We start from the raw sequence: 19,947 nt of genomic DNA on the forward strand, positions 1-19,947 counted from the left end.
GTAATTTACCGCGGTTTGGGCAAAAGTACGCTGAAATTCAGATTTATGGAACAACAAGAAGGACGGAGCCATATGTGTGCAGAGATTAGCCGCGCTACGATATGACAGACTGACGTAGCGTGGAAATATTTCACTGTAATAACGCTGACAAAATAGCAGGCGCGGCTCTCGCTAAGTACTTCCCTGGATAATTTGTAAAGGAAATAAGGGCCCTCCCACGCAGCTACAACGTCGTTGACTTTGAGTGTGGGGCGGTTCAATGAATAAACATAAATATGTTTACCGCCGCAGCACGTAAAGGAAGAACGGAAGTTATGAAGTTGGGAGCTGTTTACACAGCCTTTTTTTTAAACGGCACTCATCTGTTTTTTTTTTTGTGCTCTATAGATTACAATCATGTTATTTATCAAAAAAATTGTCCTTAAACAGCACACGTTTAGGGCGCAAACTGCTTTAATTATGTTTTGTTTTGTCTTTTACGCGTCACTTGTGTTATTTGTGCTGAGGAAAAACGGCAACCAACTACGCTCGCAAAAGCCTCAGTAGAGCATTTGAAAACGCCGAATTGTCTAATCCATGGCAATGAGAGTGATTTGAAACGATCTGACTCACGTCATCATCGGCAAAGGTGATGATGGCGCCATTTTGCAAATCCTACATGCAGAGAAAGGTCATTCCCTGCTGTTAGATCTCTCTGACGGAGTCTTCAGAGCAGACACGTTGAAATATCTAATACTGTCTGATAATAGCGCAAAATCTGTTTTCACAGATGCAAATAGAGGGTCAATCAATCCCCCCCGCCCGCCCGCCCGCCTGCCCGCCCAATTGCCATTTTTGTCGCAGTGGTCTCTGACGGGGCGTTAATGTCAGCGGGCCGGCGGTCCGCACCGTCGGAGACGTTGGCGAGATCGCGTCTTTCGAAGCGGGGTGAGAAGCTGAAGCGAAATAAAACTACGGGGAGAAACCTCACACCAAGAGGGGGGAGATATGATGCTGGGGAGACTGAAAAGCAGAACTTGAGGGACTTAAAGAGAAAAAAAGAATGAGGGAGGGCGGGTGTTGGGAAAGAATAGAGACGAGGAGAGGATGAAATTGGATGTAAAAAATGGTGTGTACAGAGAGCGAAGAGGCAGGAGCGATAAAAATGAGCTCAAAGGGGAGGAAAACAATATGTTCTTGAGCTTGTTTTGTGCCTTAAGTCCATTAGAACAAATATACTGCTCATTTTACGTTTTTCCAATCTAAATTGATTACATTTTCAGTGATAAGTGTAGTATAAATAACCAGAGGTAGAGAAAGTAAATAAATGTCCTACTTCTGCTGTGATAATATTGAGCTGCAAATTTACTTCCCACGGATGGGAATAAGTGTGTTGTGTGTCAAATATTGATTCTGAAAACCCGACTCCAGTCCTGAATAACAATGGCCAAGAGGTGTGAGAGGGGGCTGCAAAAAATGCATAAAATAATAATAAATGCTATTTTGTTAAAAACCCAAGGATGCTAAATATATATATATATACATATCTATTTTTAATTTCACTCTGTCAGATGGCATAAATGGGTTAAGTCCCAATATGCACATCGCCCGACTCCGTCGCAGAATGTGTCAGCGCAAGTTAATAATCTGTTGGTGAGCCGGGGACAACTTGTATAACCGTGTCTGCCCGCCCCAAAACTTGTCATCGCCATTTGCTACCGAAGTCTCAAGTCGTAAGACCCAACCCAAAACTATAAACTCCGGCCGCTTTATCCGTTTACTGATGCGGCCGCTTGCGTGTAACAGTACGCCAGCATGCCTGCGTGTCAACCTCATGATAAAGTATACAAGTCTTGCCCCGTTTCAACCCCTAATTTCCGTATAGTTAAGTGCAAAGATTTCACGGGTAAAGTCCCGCGACTGCACATAATGAAAAAACCCAGAACCAGAGGCTTGTTTCCAGATGTGCGACCAAAGTGCTGCACGGTCTGCGCGTGAGTCGCCAGCGTTCTCTGGTTCGACCGGAACACTCCATCCAAACCTATCGCCGTAGATGTGACTCTCGATATGGACTTGCCTGGAGATTGTAAAACATGAGCTGCTTTCGCACTGTAGGGATTTTTGGTAGATCCTTGAACTTTTCAGGATCTGGGTCACTTTTTCGTTTTTAATTTTTAGCTCCTGCTCCGAGGTTGGCTTTTTTTTTACAGTTCGATAGGAACTCACATGGCATGGGTGTTTTTTGGATCTCACAAGCCATGCCTATTATCAGATGCTTCTGGCAGCATGCGGAGCGCCATTTTTAAAAATAGTTGAAATCACCAATCTGCTGTTTTCTTGCGACAGAACGAATAAGAAATGGACCAAAAACGCGATGCAGAAGTTGAACACTTTGGCATCTTCGCCTCTCAACTTCCTCTTCTTTGCCATGGTTTGTTTTTTTTTTTTTTTAATTTGGCATTTAAGGTCCCTACCGCAGTCCCTTAAATGCAAAAAATAAAGTTTCTAGAACCAAATTGAAGCCTGACAGTTCTGAGAACTTCTCCATCATCTCCCCTAATTTTCAGTCAACAGTTGTTGGTTGAGAGCTAAGCTATTTAAAAAAACTGGGGAAATCAGTCATTTGATGCTCTGGTATTCCGTGTTAGTGAACGCAAACTGTAAAAATACGCCAGAAATAATTTTCTCATTGTTGGGAGGTACATATATAAAGGTTGTTCTCCTCCGGGTCGGCTTAAATGCCATGTTGCCCCAGCGTGACCGTGACAGTGATATATGGCGAGCGGCTGCCCTCAAAAGCCATTAATCCTAGAATAAGTGGCATCAATATAATTTACATAGCTTGCTCAACGTTTTTCATCAGGTCGTCCAAAAAAGTAATGTTGAAGTGTAAGGGCGAGACACGTGAGAGATGAAATTAAAAAAAAAACAAGTTTATTAACTGATAGAATCAGCTTGCTGCCGCTGTTAGTGCGATACGCTAGCTTCACCCGATGGATTTCTCTAAATTTAAACAACGTTATGGGAGCGGAATGACAAAGCTCAGGGTAGAATAGTTTGACAAAATGCAAACATGAGGGTTTTTTTTTCTTGATTCATTTGGTTATGCAAAGTTATGCAGAGTGAAAACACAATACTGCTACCTATTACACAATATCTGATTTTGTTTTGTTTGTTTTTTCGTTTTCATAGTCTAGCTAATCGCATGCCACATAACCTTCATCCTCAATTCTATTTCATTATAAATACCGGGGTCATTTGATGTCATGGTGAGAGTATATAATAATGCCGTATCTATGTTTACTAACCATTTTACAGCATTGAATGGTGACATAGTCCATGTTATGTTCCAGCTACTGTTAAGGAAAACAGCTGCTGCACTTTATGGAAACACATTACACGTTGTACAATGGACGTTTGTGCAAAAAGGAAGAAATATTTTTTTCAAATCCCGTCAATCAAGCTCATTGCACCTCACGTATCAGAGCGCTAACATACTGCAGCAGAAAATGTCCACACAAGGCTTTTTCCCACATTGCAAAGAGGCCAGAGTTTTTTTTTTGTGAAGCTCAGCATTTTCAGTAATTAAAACGGCAAATGAATACAAATAACACTTGTTTGCAGCCATGCTTGATGTATTTTACGCAACACTGGTGTCTTAAAATACTGCCTTCGCTAATACCCAAACAGTTGCCTCTCCTCCAAATTTAATGAAGAATCTGGGGCGCTAAATATCCAAACATGCATCCCCCTAACAAGTAGATTTAATGGACTCAAAATCATGTTTATTTATGATTTACACCCACAAGATGGGCTATTCACAGTCGCTATACATAACATCCCGCACCGGAAACATTCACGGGTCTGTTATGAATAAAATCCTCACCGGCTCGTGACCCCGCGTAAATAAATATGGACACGCACATATAAAAAAAGGATTTGTCAAGCTGCAGAATACTTCAAGTAGGTCAACACCCAGGCAGTGCTGAAATCTAGTGTCTGCACATCATGTAGAAATGGAATCAAAGGAAGTTTTCAAGTTTTAAACTAGTGCCAATAAACCCAGAGGAGCCGTCTCTTTAAGCCAAGAAAGAAAATGTGATTTTTTTTTATTTTTTTTTGGGGGGGGGGACACAAATATTCTAATTTGGACGCACTGAGAAGATGCTTTCCTGTGTACAAAAATCTGTCAGACGAATCCAACCACCTCTTGTGTATCGATAAAAATACAGCGGATGCGAACGTCTTGAAAAGATGAAGGAAAGGAAAAGAAGCAACGAGTGTACGCCGGCGTTCCCTTCTCCATTTGTCAACAGGAGTGGAAGTTTCCCCGCAACGTAGCGTGAGGCCGGCATCGTGGCGTGTGAGTTGTGTGCACAAACACGGCAAACTCAGCAAATGCAAACCGCAGCTTCTCCCACCCCCCCATTATCCAACGCACTCATGCTGAACACGTCCCGTGTCCTGCTGCGAATCGATGGACTGCGTGGCAGCGGGGGCCGGCGGGGAGGAGCTGGCACATCTCAAATCAGTAGAAAGGCCATTTCTATTGATCCGGCTAAATCACTGGAGACAGATGCAACCCATTCACAACTCTGGCAATCTATGGATCCTCCACTGGGCTCTGACCTACATTGCAATGACAAGTAAACACAACTTCAGAGGACGTGTCTCTTCCTTCCCACTGTCTTCCCGTCGCCCAGCCCTCACCTCCCCCTCGAAGAGCCGCCGTTTCCCGGGTACAAAATTAATTTAAAAAAAAAAAAAAAAAAAAAAAAACGAGTTTTCTCTCGGTGCGTTTCGCTGTCGGGCACGTTCCTCCTTGCATCTGGGCAGACGGCTCTTAGTGTTTATTTTTCACTTACTCAATTTTCTGCCAGAGTCATTTGTGGAATAATGTGAATGTCTCCAGGAGCGGCAAAAAAAAAAAAAAAAAAAAAAATCCATCCATCCCTTTTAATTTTCTCCAAAAATGCTTTTGTCAGAGAAGGAGGGCTTAACATCACCCACACAGATGTAAATGTAAATGGTCAGAGTGATGGGCTTATTTCACACCCTTATAGAACAGGAATTAACACATAACCAAGTGACTGAAGCTTAGAGTAACAAGGAGTGATTGTATTCTAATTTGTGTTTTATGTCTGATGTTAGCACCAGCTGTCAGGAGTATTCCCAAATCTAAGACGGAGCGCAAAAGGATACTAATTGCACAAACACATACAAGCCAAAACCTAGAGCTTTCTGTTCCTTTTCATACTCTCCTGGAAAAAAAAAGACTTGTTTCCATGACAATCCTCAAGTTGATGCAGCTTTTAATGAAAAGTGTGAAGTCCAGAATCCCAACTCGGGTTATTTTACAAGCAACAGAAACACAAATCTATCCGATAACGGGTCAGATATTACATCCAGAACACCAAAAGTTCTGATACTACTATTAAATCACGTTTCTTCATCTAATGTCGGGGCAATGGTGTCCTCCAGGTAAGGACAAAGAACGTCACACTGTCCAACTTTTCTTAAATCCATTGCCATAAATGCCTAAATCCAAAGAATAGCACATATATTGTTGGTTTTATATTGTATAACCAAATATGTTTTGAACAAACGAAATCCAAATACTCAAATAACATAAACATTTCCTCACCATGAACTGAATAATTCTCTGGTTGGTAATCCAGTTTTTTCAAGGAAAAAAAAAAATCGCAAGAAATAACTGTTTTGGTTGAATTGTTATTATTTATTTATTTTTAAGTCTTGGGCGGCTATTAAGGCACTTAGTCATTTTAATTGTTGTGATTTTGACCGTCAACTAATTTTAAGTTTTTGAGAAGAGTCACTCGATCGTGCTGAAAGTGGAAAGAAAACCATCACGGCATTTTAAGTTTATGCATTTTTCCACACAGAATAATCTGAACTAACAAGCTATTATACCGAAAACACATCATAATGCGCAGATACTTACCAATAAATTACTTTATAATTTCCTCCTCAACACCTGATTTCACCCTCGCGGAACTTATGTTCTGATTTTCTGTCTTTTTGTCTCAGAAAAGTTATGTTGCAGCACACATCGTGCTCACCCCTCCCCCATTACCATTATTTATTCTCACCTCCGGCTGCAGAGCCAGCTGGATTTTACACGTGTGATCAGATCGAAGTAGAAACAGTCAGGGTGAAAAAAAAAAATCGTTCGTTGTCGGGTCCTTGAGGTTCAGATTGAACAAGGTATGGTTCAGGACTCAACATGTGCACCATTGTCCGTTTTCTAATGCGGGTTCTGGTCATGTTTTCAGCAGTCGAGGCAGAAAAGCGCAGACTCCCCTCTCCCCGGACGCCCCTTGGTCCACCTCTTCCAGGGGGATCCCGAGGCGTTCCCAGGCCAATCTAGATACATGGTCCCTCCAACGGGTCCTGAGTCTCACCAATTGGACATACTTGGAACACCCGACCAGGGAGGTGTCCAAGAGGCACTCTGACAAGACACCCGAGCCACCTCATTTGGCTCCTCTCCACATGGAGGAGCTCTACTCTGAGCCCCTCCTGGATGACCGAACCTTTGCCCCTATTTCTAAGAGGGAGAGACAAAAAGGCATATCGCTCGCTTGGATCTTGGATCTTGGATCTTGGATCTTGGATCTTGGATCTTACTAGTCGACATACCATCCTATGTCGATCTATGTGGACTAGGGCCGGAGTGGGCACTCTTACTAGTCGACATACCATCCTACCCTCAACCATAGGTTGAGGGTAGGATGGTATGTCGACTTGTAAAGTAAGAGCTTTGCCTTTTTGTTCTGCATCTTCTTCACCACGAGAGACCAGCGCAGAGTCCACATCACTGGTGACACTGCACAGATCCATCTGTGGATCTTCTGCTCCATCCTTCTCTCTTTCATGAACAAGATCCCGAGATACTTGTACTTTTTACGTTCAAGGCAGGACCTTCTCCCTGACCCGGAGTGGGCACTCCACCTGTTTCCATCTGAGAACCGTTGTCTAGGATTTGGAGGTGCTGATCCTCATCCCGGCTCTTGCGATAGCTGGTGCTCACGGTCCTTTGACTGCTCGGACTGTTCGGTTTTAATTGGTCAAAAATATTGTTTTACGTTAGACTACGGGACTTTTCGTACAAAAAGTCCACATTTAATGTCTTGATAATATGATACATCCCACCTAGCCCATTAAAAAATGTCTGGAATGATTGGTCAATATGGCATGGCGGTAAAGCATACAACTCCACAGAGCGACAAAATTTTAGTTGCTCTTCCTCCGGATACGATTTTGAAACTGTTGCTTTTTTCAATCATTTGTTTCCTTCCCATCGGAGAAACACGGCTAAGGGTGCAGATGGTAATATCGTCGCCGCCGATGTCGAGCGGCACTCATTTCGCTCCGGTATATTCTATCGTTTGCACTCGTTCCCATCATCCCGGTGGCAGGGCGCGCGGACCAAAAGCTCTGACCTCAATCATAACAACCGTACCGCCTAACCCGTCACAGTTTGACTCCCTGACCTCCCCGAGCACTTGCCTCCGGAGCAAATTAGTCAGTGACACTGACACGAGGAGACGGTTTGTCCCAGACAGTCCTGACACTTCTGATTGCCGTGTCACCGCCCCTGTTTGTCCCACACACAGCCTGACATCGCTTTCTATCCAATTTTAAATGATTCTGTTATCTTCCCGTTTTTTCACAGCGATGACGCCAACCCCCACGTTGTCTCATCGCAATTAATACTTCCTCTTCCTGCAAAAGTCGCCCGCTGTTGCCATCATCTATTGGTTTAGTTAATTTCCAGTGTGTGCCAACGTAGTAACGAGGGTGTGCGGAGTTTGATTGTGGCTCCCTTGGTCCAAAAACACGCAGCAGGCAAACAGAAGCCCCTAAATTACCAGTCTGTGTGAATAAGAGAAGGAGTATTTGTATGTCTCAACAGCCAGTCGTCGACTTATGTTGTTATTACGTTCTTTTGGCGCGATGTAACAGAATTTTTGTAGTCAGTTTAAGCATAAAATAGAGTATTGTGCATATCATGGGTGGCGTGTTCATGAGGGTGATCAGGGCGACGCACCACCAAAGCACAGAAATTTTTTAAAAACCCTTTCTACTTAACTGTTCCAGCAGTTCTGACCATTGTAGCTGCCTCTGAATGTAACGTCCAATTAGCGTGCAGTGCTGCTCCGCGGGGACACGCCCCTTTTTGGGAGATTTTCAGTCAGGTTGAATGAGTTCTCTCATAGACTCTCATGTGAAATCCTCTTTTTTTTTTAAAAAAAAACAAAAAAACCTGGCACTAAAATGCATTTCCTGCAGGAGGGCTAGCACGTACCATAATTTCTGGACTTTTGAGCACAACTGAACACAAGCTGCACCGGCTAGCTTATTGCTATCTTTGTACTAAAACTATTAAAGTGTCTGCTTCAGTGTCAGAATGGAACAGCCTCAGAATTTCACAGTAATTCATTAATCCAATGTGACGAAGCTAAATGTTTTTGGAGGCATGAAGCTCGACAGCCCAAAAAATCCATAAATTAGCTGCATCATTGTTTAAGCTGCAGTGTTTAAAACGTGTGAAAAACAATTATGGTAAGTGCTTTTGTCATACAGGCAACGGTCAAACATTTTCTTTTCACATTCAGCGATATCTGAAAATAAACTGATAATTATTCTATGAATGAATGGCCAATCCACTCTAGTCAGTGCAGACAATTTCACTCATGAATAATCCTAGATGGACTTATGTTGTAGCTTATGTAGATAGAAGTATCCTCTTTGTGTTTTTTTAATATTTTTTTTTAATTATTGCATAGCCCGATCAGGCCAAGGAAGGGCATCTACTCGAACTACGCACATTCAATATCAATATAGTAGGTCAGAAAAATTCTATTGCATCTCTCAAAAAAGTTCATTTCAGCCCACGCAGTAATAAAGAAAAATTGGGAACAAAATAATTAAGACCCCCAAGGCCAAATTTAAATATTAAACAGATTATATATAATTTTGACAAGACAAATGTAAATCGTGACAATTGTCTAATTTGCGTATTCAATGCGTCACCTTAGGCATCATTGCAAAAGTTGTCCCCCATGATAATGTTTTCAGGAGCCACTACCAGTGTCTTAGTCACTCAATCAAGCTAATGCAATGGCATCTGGAGTGGTATCTGAGGTAGATGGTTCGGCCAATCAACCGAGCAATGTGTCTGTGCGTTTTATTCAATTCAATTTCACTTCTATTGAGCCCCGTAAACAGAGCTGTCTTCCCCGTAAAGCGCAGTGGGACAACGTATTTGTCGCTCACCAACTAGTTCCCCAGCAAAATTTGTTTTAATGTGACGTACATCACAATGTAGGAGAAGGGATGGTGACATAACCACAAAAAAAACCTTGGGTAAAAGAAATTGAAAACGATGGACCGGCTGTATGTGATGTTGAATGAGAGACTGAATTTTTTTTTCTCTATAGATGCGGCCTCGTGATTGTTCAGCAAACGGTCCATCGTGTAGCCTCGCCCAACGATACCAGCAAACACAAACAAATAAAAAGGCAGACAAAGTTAGGTTTTTTCAGATCATTTTTTTGGTAAAACTCAAAAGTTTGTTTTTTTTTGAATAACCTCAAGTTGTTTTTTTTTTTGGATAACTTATGCATAAAACCCAAAATTTAATGATAATTGATCATCTTTTCCTTTCGGCTTTTCCCTTCAGGGGTCACCACAGTGAATCAACCTCCCCCATCTAACCCCTGTTTTCTGTATCCTCCTCTCTCACACCAACTCACTTCATGTCCTCTTTCAATACAACGCATAAATCTTCTTTTTGGTCTTCCTCTCAAGCTCCAATTCCGGCGTGCTTCTACCGATATATTCACCACCCCTCCTCCGTACATCACCCAACCATTTCAGTCTTCTCAGACCTTCTCTTCAAAACATCTAACAATGTGCTGTCCCTCTGATGGACTCATTCCTTATTCCCGTCTTTTCTTTAATGCCAGTGTCTCCAAACCATACGGCATCGCTGGTCTCAAAACTGTCTTGTATACCTTCCCTTTCATCCAAGCTGAAACTCTTTTATTCAACCTGCTTGTATGCGTTTCTTCACCCTTTTTTATGAAAAAAAAAAAAAAAAATTGCTTTATCGGGACTTTCCCATAAAGTAACCATGGGGTGGAGTCTCACAATACAGTAGAAACTCGGCTTACAAATTTAATTTGTTCTTTGACTTCTTTGTGAACCAAATGAATTTTTGATCCATTGATCCGTTCTCCAACTCTACAAACATATTGTACCCTCATCAAACATTTTATGGGTTTATTTGTGGCAAAAATACAGAAATCACCTAAAGATAAACTTGATTATTACTGTATTCTTTCTCACCAGTACCTCCTTCCCTAAATCAGCAAAAATAAAGCCTTCTTGCATTGCAAAACCCTCGCTAACGCTATCTACAGCTAGCTGTCTTTCGTTAATCTAAACTAACAGTCAGATTTCAATTTCTTCTAAAACCCGATACCTTTGCTTTGCTAACAAAGTCGCTCCTTTAGCTACTTCAGCCGTCTTTAGCGCATCTTCGCTCTTCAGGCTCGTACAGATAGTTCTTGGAGAGATCCTTAACACCGCTCCCACGTGTAGTTCTTATTTCCCTCTTCAGATTGACACGAATTCTTGACTTCTTCTTTACACGACTATAACCAGCACTGTTAACCTTTGAAGGAGCCATAACAACAATAACAATGTAAACAAAGCAAAGTAGCACGCACAACTGCCACCACACTACGAAGCCACAAGGCGGAAAGCGTGAGTTTGTTTGTATGTGCGTGTATCGTGTATCGAGGCTAAAGTGGATAAAAAGTGGATAAAAAATTTGATCAAAAAATGTGTTTGTAGCCCCATTTGTTTGTGATAAAGGACCCGCGTAAGCCATTTTTCCTGAAAACACTGACCGTTCTGCCACTCAGAACGCGCTGGGACGCCCGAGGCACGCCTGGCCTGGAAGGAAAGTTTCAAATTTACCACCCGTTTAAAAAAAAAAAATCCTCTCGTACGTTGCCTGGCGACAGTGCGCGTGCACGTACAGCCGGGACTATTATGAGGAAAGCCGCATGTGACAGAGGTGTCGGATTAATATGTTTATACATCTGAGTTATCTGCGTTAAGGGGGGAGCTTATTTCATTTTGGAAGCTTGATATTATTTTTTTTTTTCCAACCTGCAGTGGTAAACATACACAGACGTATGCAAAGGAAAGATTTAATTACTTTCCCTCCTTTTTTTTTTTATTTTTATTTTTTTATTTGTGTATCCACACAATGACACGTGTGGAAAGTAGTCGGAGCCCCGAAACTTTTCTGCAGCATCAATTAAGCAGCCGGGAGACGGATCTGGATCCATTAGAAAGAAGGTAAAGGGTTATTCTCGGTCGTCTGCTTTAATTTAGTCTGAAATCCCCAGAGAAGTGTGCAATACTGTGGAAAATTATAGATTTTTTTTTTTTTTTTTGACACCTGACATCCGTTGCGTGTAAACGCTTGTAAGTTATTCAAATAAAGAAGCGCAGAGTCTCAGCCGTCGGTATGTCAGCAGAAATGATACACTCACAAAACACCGTGTTTCTTTGACACCCGCCTCCCCCACGCCCGCTTCATTTCAGGCAGAAAAACACAACACGAGTTTTCAACGGTCCCATTTGTTTCAAGCGTAAATATCGGTATGATAACACGGGAAAAAAAAATCCATTTCTCAACATATCCACGTCATGATGAAATAATTTACGCGAGAAAAAATAAATTGTATCTCCCTCCGCCAAGGTCAAAATGCATGACTGGATTTTCCTGCTGGGATTTGTACTTGTTACTGTTTGTTCCACTCGCCACGACGTTGCAAAGCCGCGTCCACGTGGCGCCCGGAACACATGCAGGTCCGACGTGACACTGTTTTTGTGTTCCTTTTTAACAGACGCGCTATGATCAAAACAATACCTGCTTTCCCGGCGAAGCGAAAATGTCTGGCTATTACGCTCCGTTTTCCCATCTTCGCTCTGCCATTAACACCTCCGTGAGAGATTTCCAAAATCATTTTAAGTCTGCGCTTTCACGATGGGGAATACAAACACATTAGAAAAAAAAAAAAAAAAAAGGCCCCATTGGAAGAGACGCCTACGAAACAAAGTGTTGTTTAGATTTCTAACTTTTTTCGCACGTTTGATCAATTCAGAACAGCAGCACCTGTCTTGTTCACGGTAATCACCCGCGCTGATATTAATCCTCTTTGAATTTAGATCGCCGTTTGATAACAGCTTGACTGCGATGCCTGCGCCGTGTTCAGCCTTTGACTTTGGCTGTCCTACCCGGGGAAAAAAAAAAAAAATCAAATGAGATACGTCGACTCGCGGCTCCTGGTTGGAAACGCAAGTACGGTTTCATTGCATTTTGAACCCCCCGCCTCTCGAACTGTCAGTTTTAAAAGACGCACGGAGAATGGAAATGACAGACGCCGCCTTTCCTCTGCTGGTGACGACGGCGAACCATCGCTCCTCTCACCATGTGTTCAAGATGATCCATTTTGTAAAAAGAAGGAATTGCAGTTTGGGTTGGCGCTTGTGCTTTTGGGCAAGACGGTTCTCGGTTGGATTCCAACAGGGAGGTCTGCGGTTTCCACTTGCAGTCCACAAACGTGTTGATCGGAAACTAGAAAATTGACCAGCCGTGTGAAAGAAAGAGTGAATGGTTGTATGTCTACATCATAGGTGTCAAACTCTGGCCCGCGGGCCACATTTGGGCCGCTCTGTAATTATATTTGGCCCGCAAAACCATACCAAATTACTATTAGAGCTGGCCCGCCGGTGTAGTGTACAGTGCATGTATCGCTAATTCTACAAATCCAAATATTTTCTGCTGGTGTTTTGGCACGAAAATCACAACAGGACCCACAAACGCCTTCTCCTCTGTGTACAGTAGTCATAGCGACCTTATGCTAATACTGGCAAACCTCCTACTTAGGCAGAAAACAGGATTTTGCATGTATGCAATATTAAGTTATATATTGTATAGTACTAAGCTATGCTTGTTCCATATTTAGTTTTTAAGCCAAACTTGTTTGGGTCCATATAAAAAGGTTCATTGTTATATCTGTCGGAAGTTTTTTTTTCAATAAATATCAATCTTGGCCAGTGACTTTGTCCCAGTTTTGAATTTTGGCCCACTGTGTATTTGAGTTTGACACCCCTGGTCTACATGGAGTGAAATATTGTTATATATGTATTACATGTATATATAAAAATCTTTATACGTAATGTACATATAAAAAATACATGATGAATTAATATTAAAAATGAATATTGAAAAAGAATTGATAAAATTAAACCCTAAAAATGTTGTTGAGTTAAAAGAGAAAATCTAGTCCCTGTGGGAAAATTTGGCACTAGAATTTAATAGAAAATGGATTGGTAGCATGTATAAGAGGAGGTATAATGTTTACAAGGCTAATGGTAGCTACTCTGGTTATTAAATTAATCTTTTTAATTTTGCCAATTTTTTTTTGTTTTACTATCATTTTTGTGGTTTTTATAGAGATAAAAAAATAATTTCAATTTCAAATTCTGAAGCAAAAAATACATTGTAAAGTTAATTTTTCATTTTTTCCTCACCCATTTTTTTTTTAAACCCACCATATAAGACCTCCAGATGCATGTGAGAAAAAAAACGCACGGGCCGCACTAACACAAAGATTTGATTTCAAACAGGGGGGCCACAAAATATTGTTCCGAGTGCCACGAGTCTAACACCCCTGCTTTATATAATGTGTAAATGAGAAAGTGAATAGTTCTATGATGTGGATGAGAGGGTGAATTATTGTATGTCTCTATATGACTTTTGAATGAGAGGGTAAACAATTATATATCTACCTGATATCAGAATGAAGGAGTGAATGATTTTATATCTACATGATGTGTGAAAATTAAGTGAATGGTTTCTGTTGCATGAATGAAAGATCATGTCTTTATAACATATGAGTGAGAGAGTGAATAATTTTATGTTTCTATCTGACATGTGAATGAAAGAGTGAACGGGTGCAGCTCTCCATGTGACTTTGCCATCGACTGGCGACCGAATCCCGCCTCTCGCCCCATGACAGCTGGAACAGCCCCCCCCCTTCCCCGCCAACCCACCCCCGCCACCTTGAGTGCGGGTTAAGCGCTTTAGATAATGAATGAATGGATAGAAATCATAGCTCCACGTCATGATGTCAGTGTAGCGTCAGTCAACGCCGGAGGATTTTGGCAGATTGAGGACAGACTCGATCCAGTAACGAACGTTTTGAATTTTTAATTTTTCTTTCTTTTTTTTTTTTCTCACCGTGCTTAACAGGCTTTATAATTTTGAAACTCATCTTGTTTTGAGGAAAAAAACTGAAAGTCAAGTCAGCGTTAATGTAATCCACGCCGCTACTTTTTCAATCCGCCGTCTGCGGTGAGGTCACGTTTAAAAAGTGAAAATGGAAACCTGGCAGACGGCAGTTGTGTACCTGAAACACTTTGTGAACTCTTCAAATAACTGCTTCAACGAATTCCAACATTTGAAAAACACTTTTTTTTTCTTTCCAAAGACAGCCGTCATACCGGCGTAGTGTTTTTAGTTCGTTTTTTTTTTTTTTGTTCCCCACGGGATCGTAGCTGAATGACAATTGGCTCCGGTGGGCTACATGTGGTCAAGCAGAAGTTCTTTATCACCCGCGGCAACAAGCACACACACTCCCATTTTCGCCGTTAGATGACACGAGTTTAAAGCAGAGAAAAGATGCGTCGAGGTGAAGAGGTCACCCGTCCCTTAGGGAGGATTCATCTCGGCGGCAAGATTGCATTTCGGTCTTCAAGGCCTCGTCCGGTCACCGTCGCCGATTCTCGCAGGCGTGCGACACAAATCAAAAGGCGAGCGCCGGATCGGGGGTCGCCTTTTCAAAAACTTCGCCGTGAACGTGGCCGGTTCGGTTCCCCCCCGCCCCGAAAACGGACGATGAAGAGGACGAACGCCGCGGAGGCAAGGCGGTGAATTACGACGCGACGATCGCACCGAGATGCGCGCCGGGAAACCCGACAAAACTCGAACGCGGTAAACAATCAGGCGAGCACCCACGCTTCCAGCGCCGTATAGGGGGAGCAGAGAAATCCTGAGTCGCCCACACACTGGGCTTTATGCACATGATCTAGATACGTGATCTCTCATTCTGGTACACACACACACACACACACTCTCTCTCCTCTCACTGAACAGATGCAAAGCAAGGCAGAGATAGACTTTTTAAAGAAACCTCAAAAAAAAAAAAAAAAAAAAAAAAAAAGAAGTTTTAGAGTTAGGATGCAAAAGCAGTTGGGAAACACTCACCCAGAAGAGGAGGTTGAAGAAGACCATTCCGTAACGCAGGGCCATCATACAGCCCTCGGCCATCCTGCAGCGCCGCAGTTCTAGGAGGAATATGAAGGAGAGGTCCAGGTAAAACACCACATACTTCTTCCCCTGGCTGTAGCGCCCCTTGGACGTCTGGGGCCCTTTTGTCGTGTGGAAGCCGAACGCGAACGGCGGCCTCTTGTACTCGAACTCCCCGCTGAAGCGGTGAAACCCAGAGGTGAACGGCGGCGTGTCGGGCTTGCTGTCCAGAGACGGACTACGTCGGTACGGGGTCTCGTCCGTGCTGGAGCGTCTCATGGCGAGAGGCGGCAGAGGGGTTGAGAGTTTGAACTGGAGTTCAAGTCCGCAAGTCCGGAAAGGGGGGAGTCTTCAAAGTTATTCCACACGCAGGGGAGTCGACGGCCGGTGCTTCGGTTCTCTTCCGACTTCGCCTCGAAATAATTATCGAACCCCCCCCCGCCCACCCAACCTTGTTCTGGGATAGATTTACGCCTCAAGCGCCGATTTGAGATAATCTGTCCAAGACAGAGCTCTGACATTCACTATCGTGTCACTAGATCCAGCGGGAGATTTTGCATAATCCCGCCGCAACACCTGTGTAATTCTATGTATTTAGGACGTAATCCCAACACACACACACACATACGCGCGCGCACATCTGCCCGTCCCACCGGTCTACCTTTCTCTAATCCCTCCAAACACAGGTGTCACGCAGTCTAAAGATAAGCTGGGGTTGTTTTTTTTTTTTTTTTGCAGTTTCATCTTGTAACAGTTCAATCAGGAGAGCGACCGGAGCGCTCCGAGTCGACCCCCTCCGGCTGCTCGAGGCCGGCTCGATCCGGAAACGTCCTACCTGGTCTCATGAGGAAACTCCCCGAGCGGCGCCGTTTAAACTCTACTCGCCGACGGTCGGCGTATCCGCCTCGAGTCCCGTCTGGGGTGGGATGGGGGGGGATGGGGGTTTTGGGGGGGGGGGGGGGGGGGGGCGTCGCCTGGGTTTGTTTGAAAATGAAACGATGGGACGTGGCGGTTGAATGGATGATTTTGAGAAAAAAAAACTTAAAAAATGTGAATGGATGGAAAACGCATGTATGTGAGGAGGGTGAAGGGGGGGAGAAGAAAAAAAAAAAAGTGTGAAACAAGATGACTGGTGGATTTCTGCAACGCTCGATCTCCTCTTTTTTACCTCTGCCCTCTCTACCCCGGGGAAGGGAAAAAAAAAAAAAAAAGTGTCGAGGGGTTACCCGGCACTCTTTTCACCCCCCCACCGCGCGTTTCCCCCCCAACTGCGCCGACGGCGGTTAATTCATTTCCAAGACTCTCATCGGCGAGGCAAAGTGCACGGCGTCCTCTCCTCTCCTCTCCCAGTGTCTTCCCACCCTCCCCTTCTACCCTTCCCCCGCTGCCACTATAGCGGTTTCTCTCCTCTTCTTTCAGGGGGGGACGTCCACCCGGGTCATGGCAGAGGCTCGAGAAGGGGGAAGGCGTGCAGGATCAAGGAGGAAGAACAGTTTCTTCAAGAGGAGCGAAAGAGCGACTGCGGTGTTTGAGCGGTAGTCCAGCCCGGCTGCTTCCAGCTCCCTCCCTCTCCCGCTCACCGACTCTTTGTCTCTCTCTCTCTCTCTCTCTCTCTCTCTTTCCCTTCCCTTGCTTTCCTTCCGTCCCCCCCCCCCCCAAGCGGCTTAGACGCTCTCCTCTCTGCACTCGCAACGCCGTCACTCCTCTTCCCCGAGATCCGTCCCCGAAATAAAAATTAAAACTAGCAGCAGCGCGCGTACCAGGAGCGGCTGTTCATATTCTGGCCACTCCCCGCCCCGGTGACCAATCACTGCCTCCAACCCCCCCTCCCCCCCAAAACCGCCAATCATGCACAACCATCCACCAGATAACACATGTCCACACACACACACACACACACACAAACCTGGGGCAATGTTAAAATGCACAGTGTTGAGAAGATTGCAGCACTTGCTCTAGCACTTCCTCCTCCTCCTCCTCCTCCCTGCCTCTCTTTTGGATCTCATTCCACACGCAGAGGTTGTTCTGGCTCACACTCGGTTTCGTTCACACACTCCTTCTGGGGTCATGCAGCACCCCCCACCCCCCACCCTCAAAACAACTCGTTCCTGAAGTGTGTTTCCAGGTGAAAAACGTAGCCGCCGCTGACATTCAAGCAAAATAAACCGCCTGCTCTCCGCAACCCGGCAGCCATCTGGGTCAGTTGCTTTATGAGCCCGCAGGGGATGCCTCAAAGCGGCGGCGGCGGCGGCAGAGGCGCTGACTTTTTATTCGCGGCTCGAATCGGGATGGAACGGATTTCTATTTTTTTGTCCAAACCCGCAGATTGAACGTGACCCGATGCCCGAGCGACTTGGGTGAAAAGATGGCGCGTCGATGCCTCGAAACGGCGACGAAACGGTGAAAAGGAAACTCGCGATGATCCGATCTGATTGACAGACGGACGATAATGTTTATCATTGAGTAATGTTGCAAGTACAGTGTCGCCGCCGCTGTTGCTCACTTCTGCAAGCCTCCTTTGACACAGCGAAAACAAACTCTGGCAACGAAGTGTGCAATTTTGGGGCCGAGTCGTACCAAAAGGAAACTAAAAATGGCATCGTGGCTTCTATGTGTTGACCAAAGATAGCCTGGGACTGAAGTCTGACAAAATGAAAAATATAATTTATATTTTTAATGTCTTCCGTTGATTTTCTTTCAGACATATAAGTTCTACCTTAAGGATAAATACCACCTGCTGACAGCCACTGACTTTTTTTATAGAAGCGTAAGAATCATCCAAATGTGGATGAAATGTGTTCCCAAAGTTTATAAGAACCGTGTTGGTACTGTTTGACTCGAAGTAAATTAATAGGATTGATTTCACACATGATTTCACACTTTGAAAAGAAACCTTCGGCTGCAGACGTATATTTTACTTCAAATATTTTCCTTTATGTGTCTCCATATGATGTGTGAATGAGGGAGTGAAGGTTTTTATTTCTCTCTGTGGCATGTGAGTGAATAGTACCGTAATCACTATAAGCCGCTACTTTTTTGACACTCTTAAACAATGATGTGGCTAATTTTTTGTTTTTTGTTTTCAATTAAAAGTAAAAAAAAATATTTCTGTGTGAATATCTCATGTTATAACGTGGACACCTGCCACTTATAGATAAGTGCGGTCTATGTATATGTATATGTACATATGTACATATGTACTCATATATTGATTTATTTATTTTTGCCAGCACGGCTTATATTCAGGTGCGCTCAATAGTCCAGAAATTGCGGTATGTCTTTGTTTGACGTGAATGAGAATGAAGTTTTGTGTTTCTTTGTGTGAGAGTGAATCGATATATTGCTTCGATGATGTGCCAACATGACAGTGAATGGTTGTTTTTGTCCTTATGATGTGTAAATGAGGGATTGAAGGGTTTTATTTCTTTTTATAATATGTGAATGACTCGCTCTCTCACTGATGTACCGATGAAAGAGAGAATGTCTGTGTTTGACGGTGATGTGTCTCTATGCGACAAAAAAAAAAACTTTATATGTTGTGTGACTGTTTGTATATCTATATAACTTGTGTTTCTATATGATATAGAGATGCCTTAATGGCCTACCAATGAAGAGTCCCCATATGATGTGTCAGTGAGGTTATGTATCTTTATATGACATGGAACTGAGAGAGTAAATGATGTATTTCTCTATATGACCTGTAAATGAATGGTGTTTCTCTATAAGCCATTGGGAATTAAAGTATTTAGTCAGCCACTAATTGTGCAAGTTTTCCCACTTGAAAAGATGAGAGAGGCCTGTAATTTCCATCATAGGTACACTTTAACTATGAGAGACAGAATGGGGGGGAAGAATCACAGGGAATCACATTGTAGGATTTTTAATGAATTAACTGGTAAATTCCTTGGTAAGATAAGAATTTGGTCACCTCCACAAAAGCAAGATTTCTGGCTCTCACAGACCTGTGACTTCTTCTTTAAGAGGCTCCTCTGTCCACCACACGTTACCTTTATTAATGGCACCTGTTTGAACTGGTTATCAGTATAAAAGACACCTGTCCACAACCTCAAACAGTCACACTCAAACTCCATTATGGCCAAGACCTTTCAAAGGACACAAGAAACCAAATTTTAGACCTGCATCAGGCTGGGAAGACTGAATCTGCAATAGGTAAGCAGCTTGGTGTGAAGAAATCAACTGTTGGAGCAATTATTAGAAAATGGAAGATATACAAGGCCACTTATAATCTCCCTTGATCTGGGGCTCCATGCCAGATCCACCCCGTGGGGTCAAAATGATCACAAGAATGGTGAGCAAAAATCCCAGAACCACACGGGGTGACCTAGTGAATGGCCTGCAGAGAGCTGGGACCAAAGTAACAAAGGCTACAATCAGTAACTCACTACGCCAGGGACTCAAATCCTGTAGCGCCAGACAGTGTTAAGCAGTGTCCCCCCGCCCCCGCTAAAGGCAGTATATGTCCAGTCTGAAGTTTGCTAGGGAGCATTTGGATGATCCAGTAGAGGATTGGGAGAATGTCTTATGGTCAG

At 43.5% G+C, this 19,947-nt stretch overlaps 1 protein-coding gene across 9 annotated transcripts in view; it reads right to left on the minus strand.

Moving 5' to 3' along the window:
• The window catches only part of tspan4a (tetraspanin 4a), a 160,962-nt gene that overhangs the window by 97,610 nt on the left and 43,405 nt on the right, over nt 1-19,947 (minus strand). For 7 of the 9 annotated variants that reach the window (XM_086144062.1, XM_086144061.1, XM_086144059.1 and 4 more), the window contains one exon: nt 15,356-15,435. In XM_086144062.1, the coding sequence (XP_086000188.1) occupies nt 15,356-15,418 (63 nt within the window). In that variant the 5' untranslated portion in view covers nt 15,419-15,435. Of the gene's footprint in view, nt 1-15,355; nt 17,107-19,947 lie in introns of those variants that run through there. The other 2 variants (XM_086144058.1, XM_086144057.1) reach the window with 1 other exon arrangement.

The sequence above is a fragment of the Fistularia commersonii genome, chromosome 3, assembly GCF_037954325.1.
Source record: "Fistularia commersonii isolate RoL2024-O1a breed Wild chromosome 3, RoL_Fcom_v1.0, whole genome shotgun sequence".
In the NCBI taxonomy this organism is placed as follows: Eukaryota; Metazoa; Chordata; class Actinopteri; order Syngnathiformes; family Fistulariidae; genus Fistularia; species Fistularia commersonii.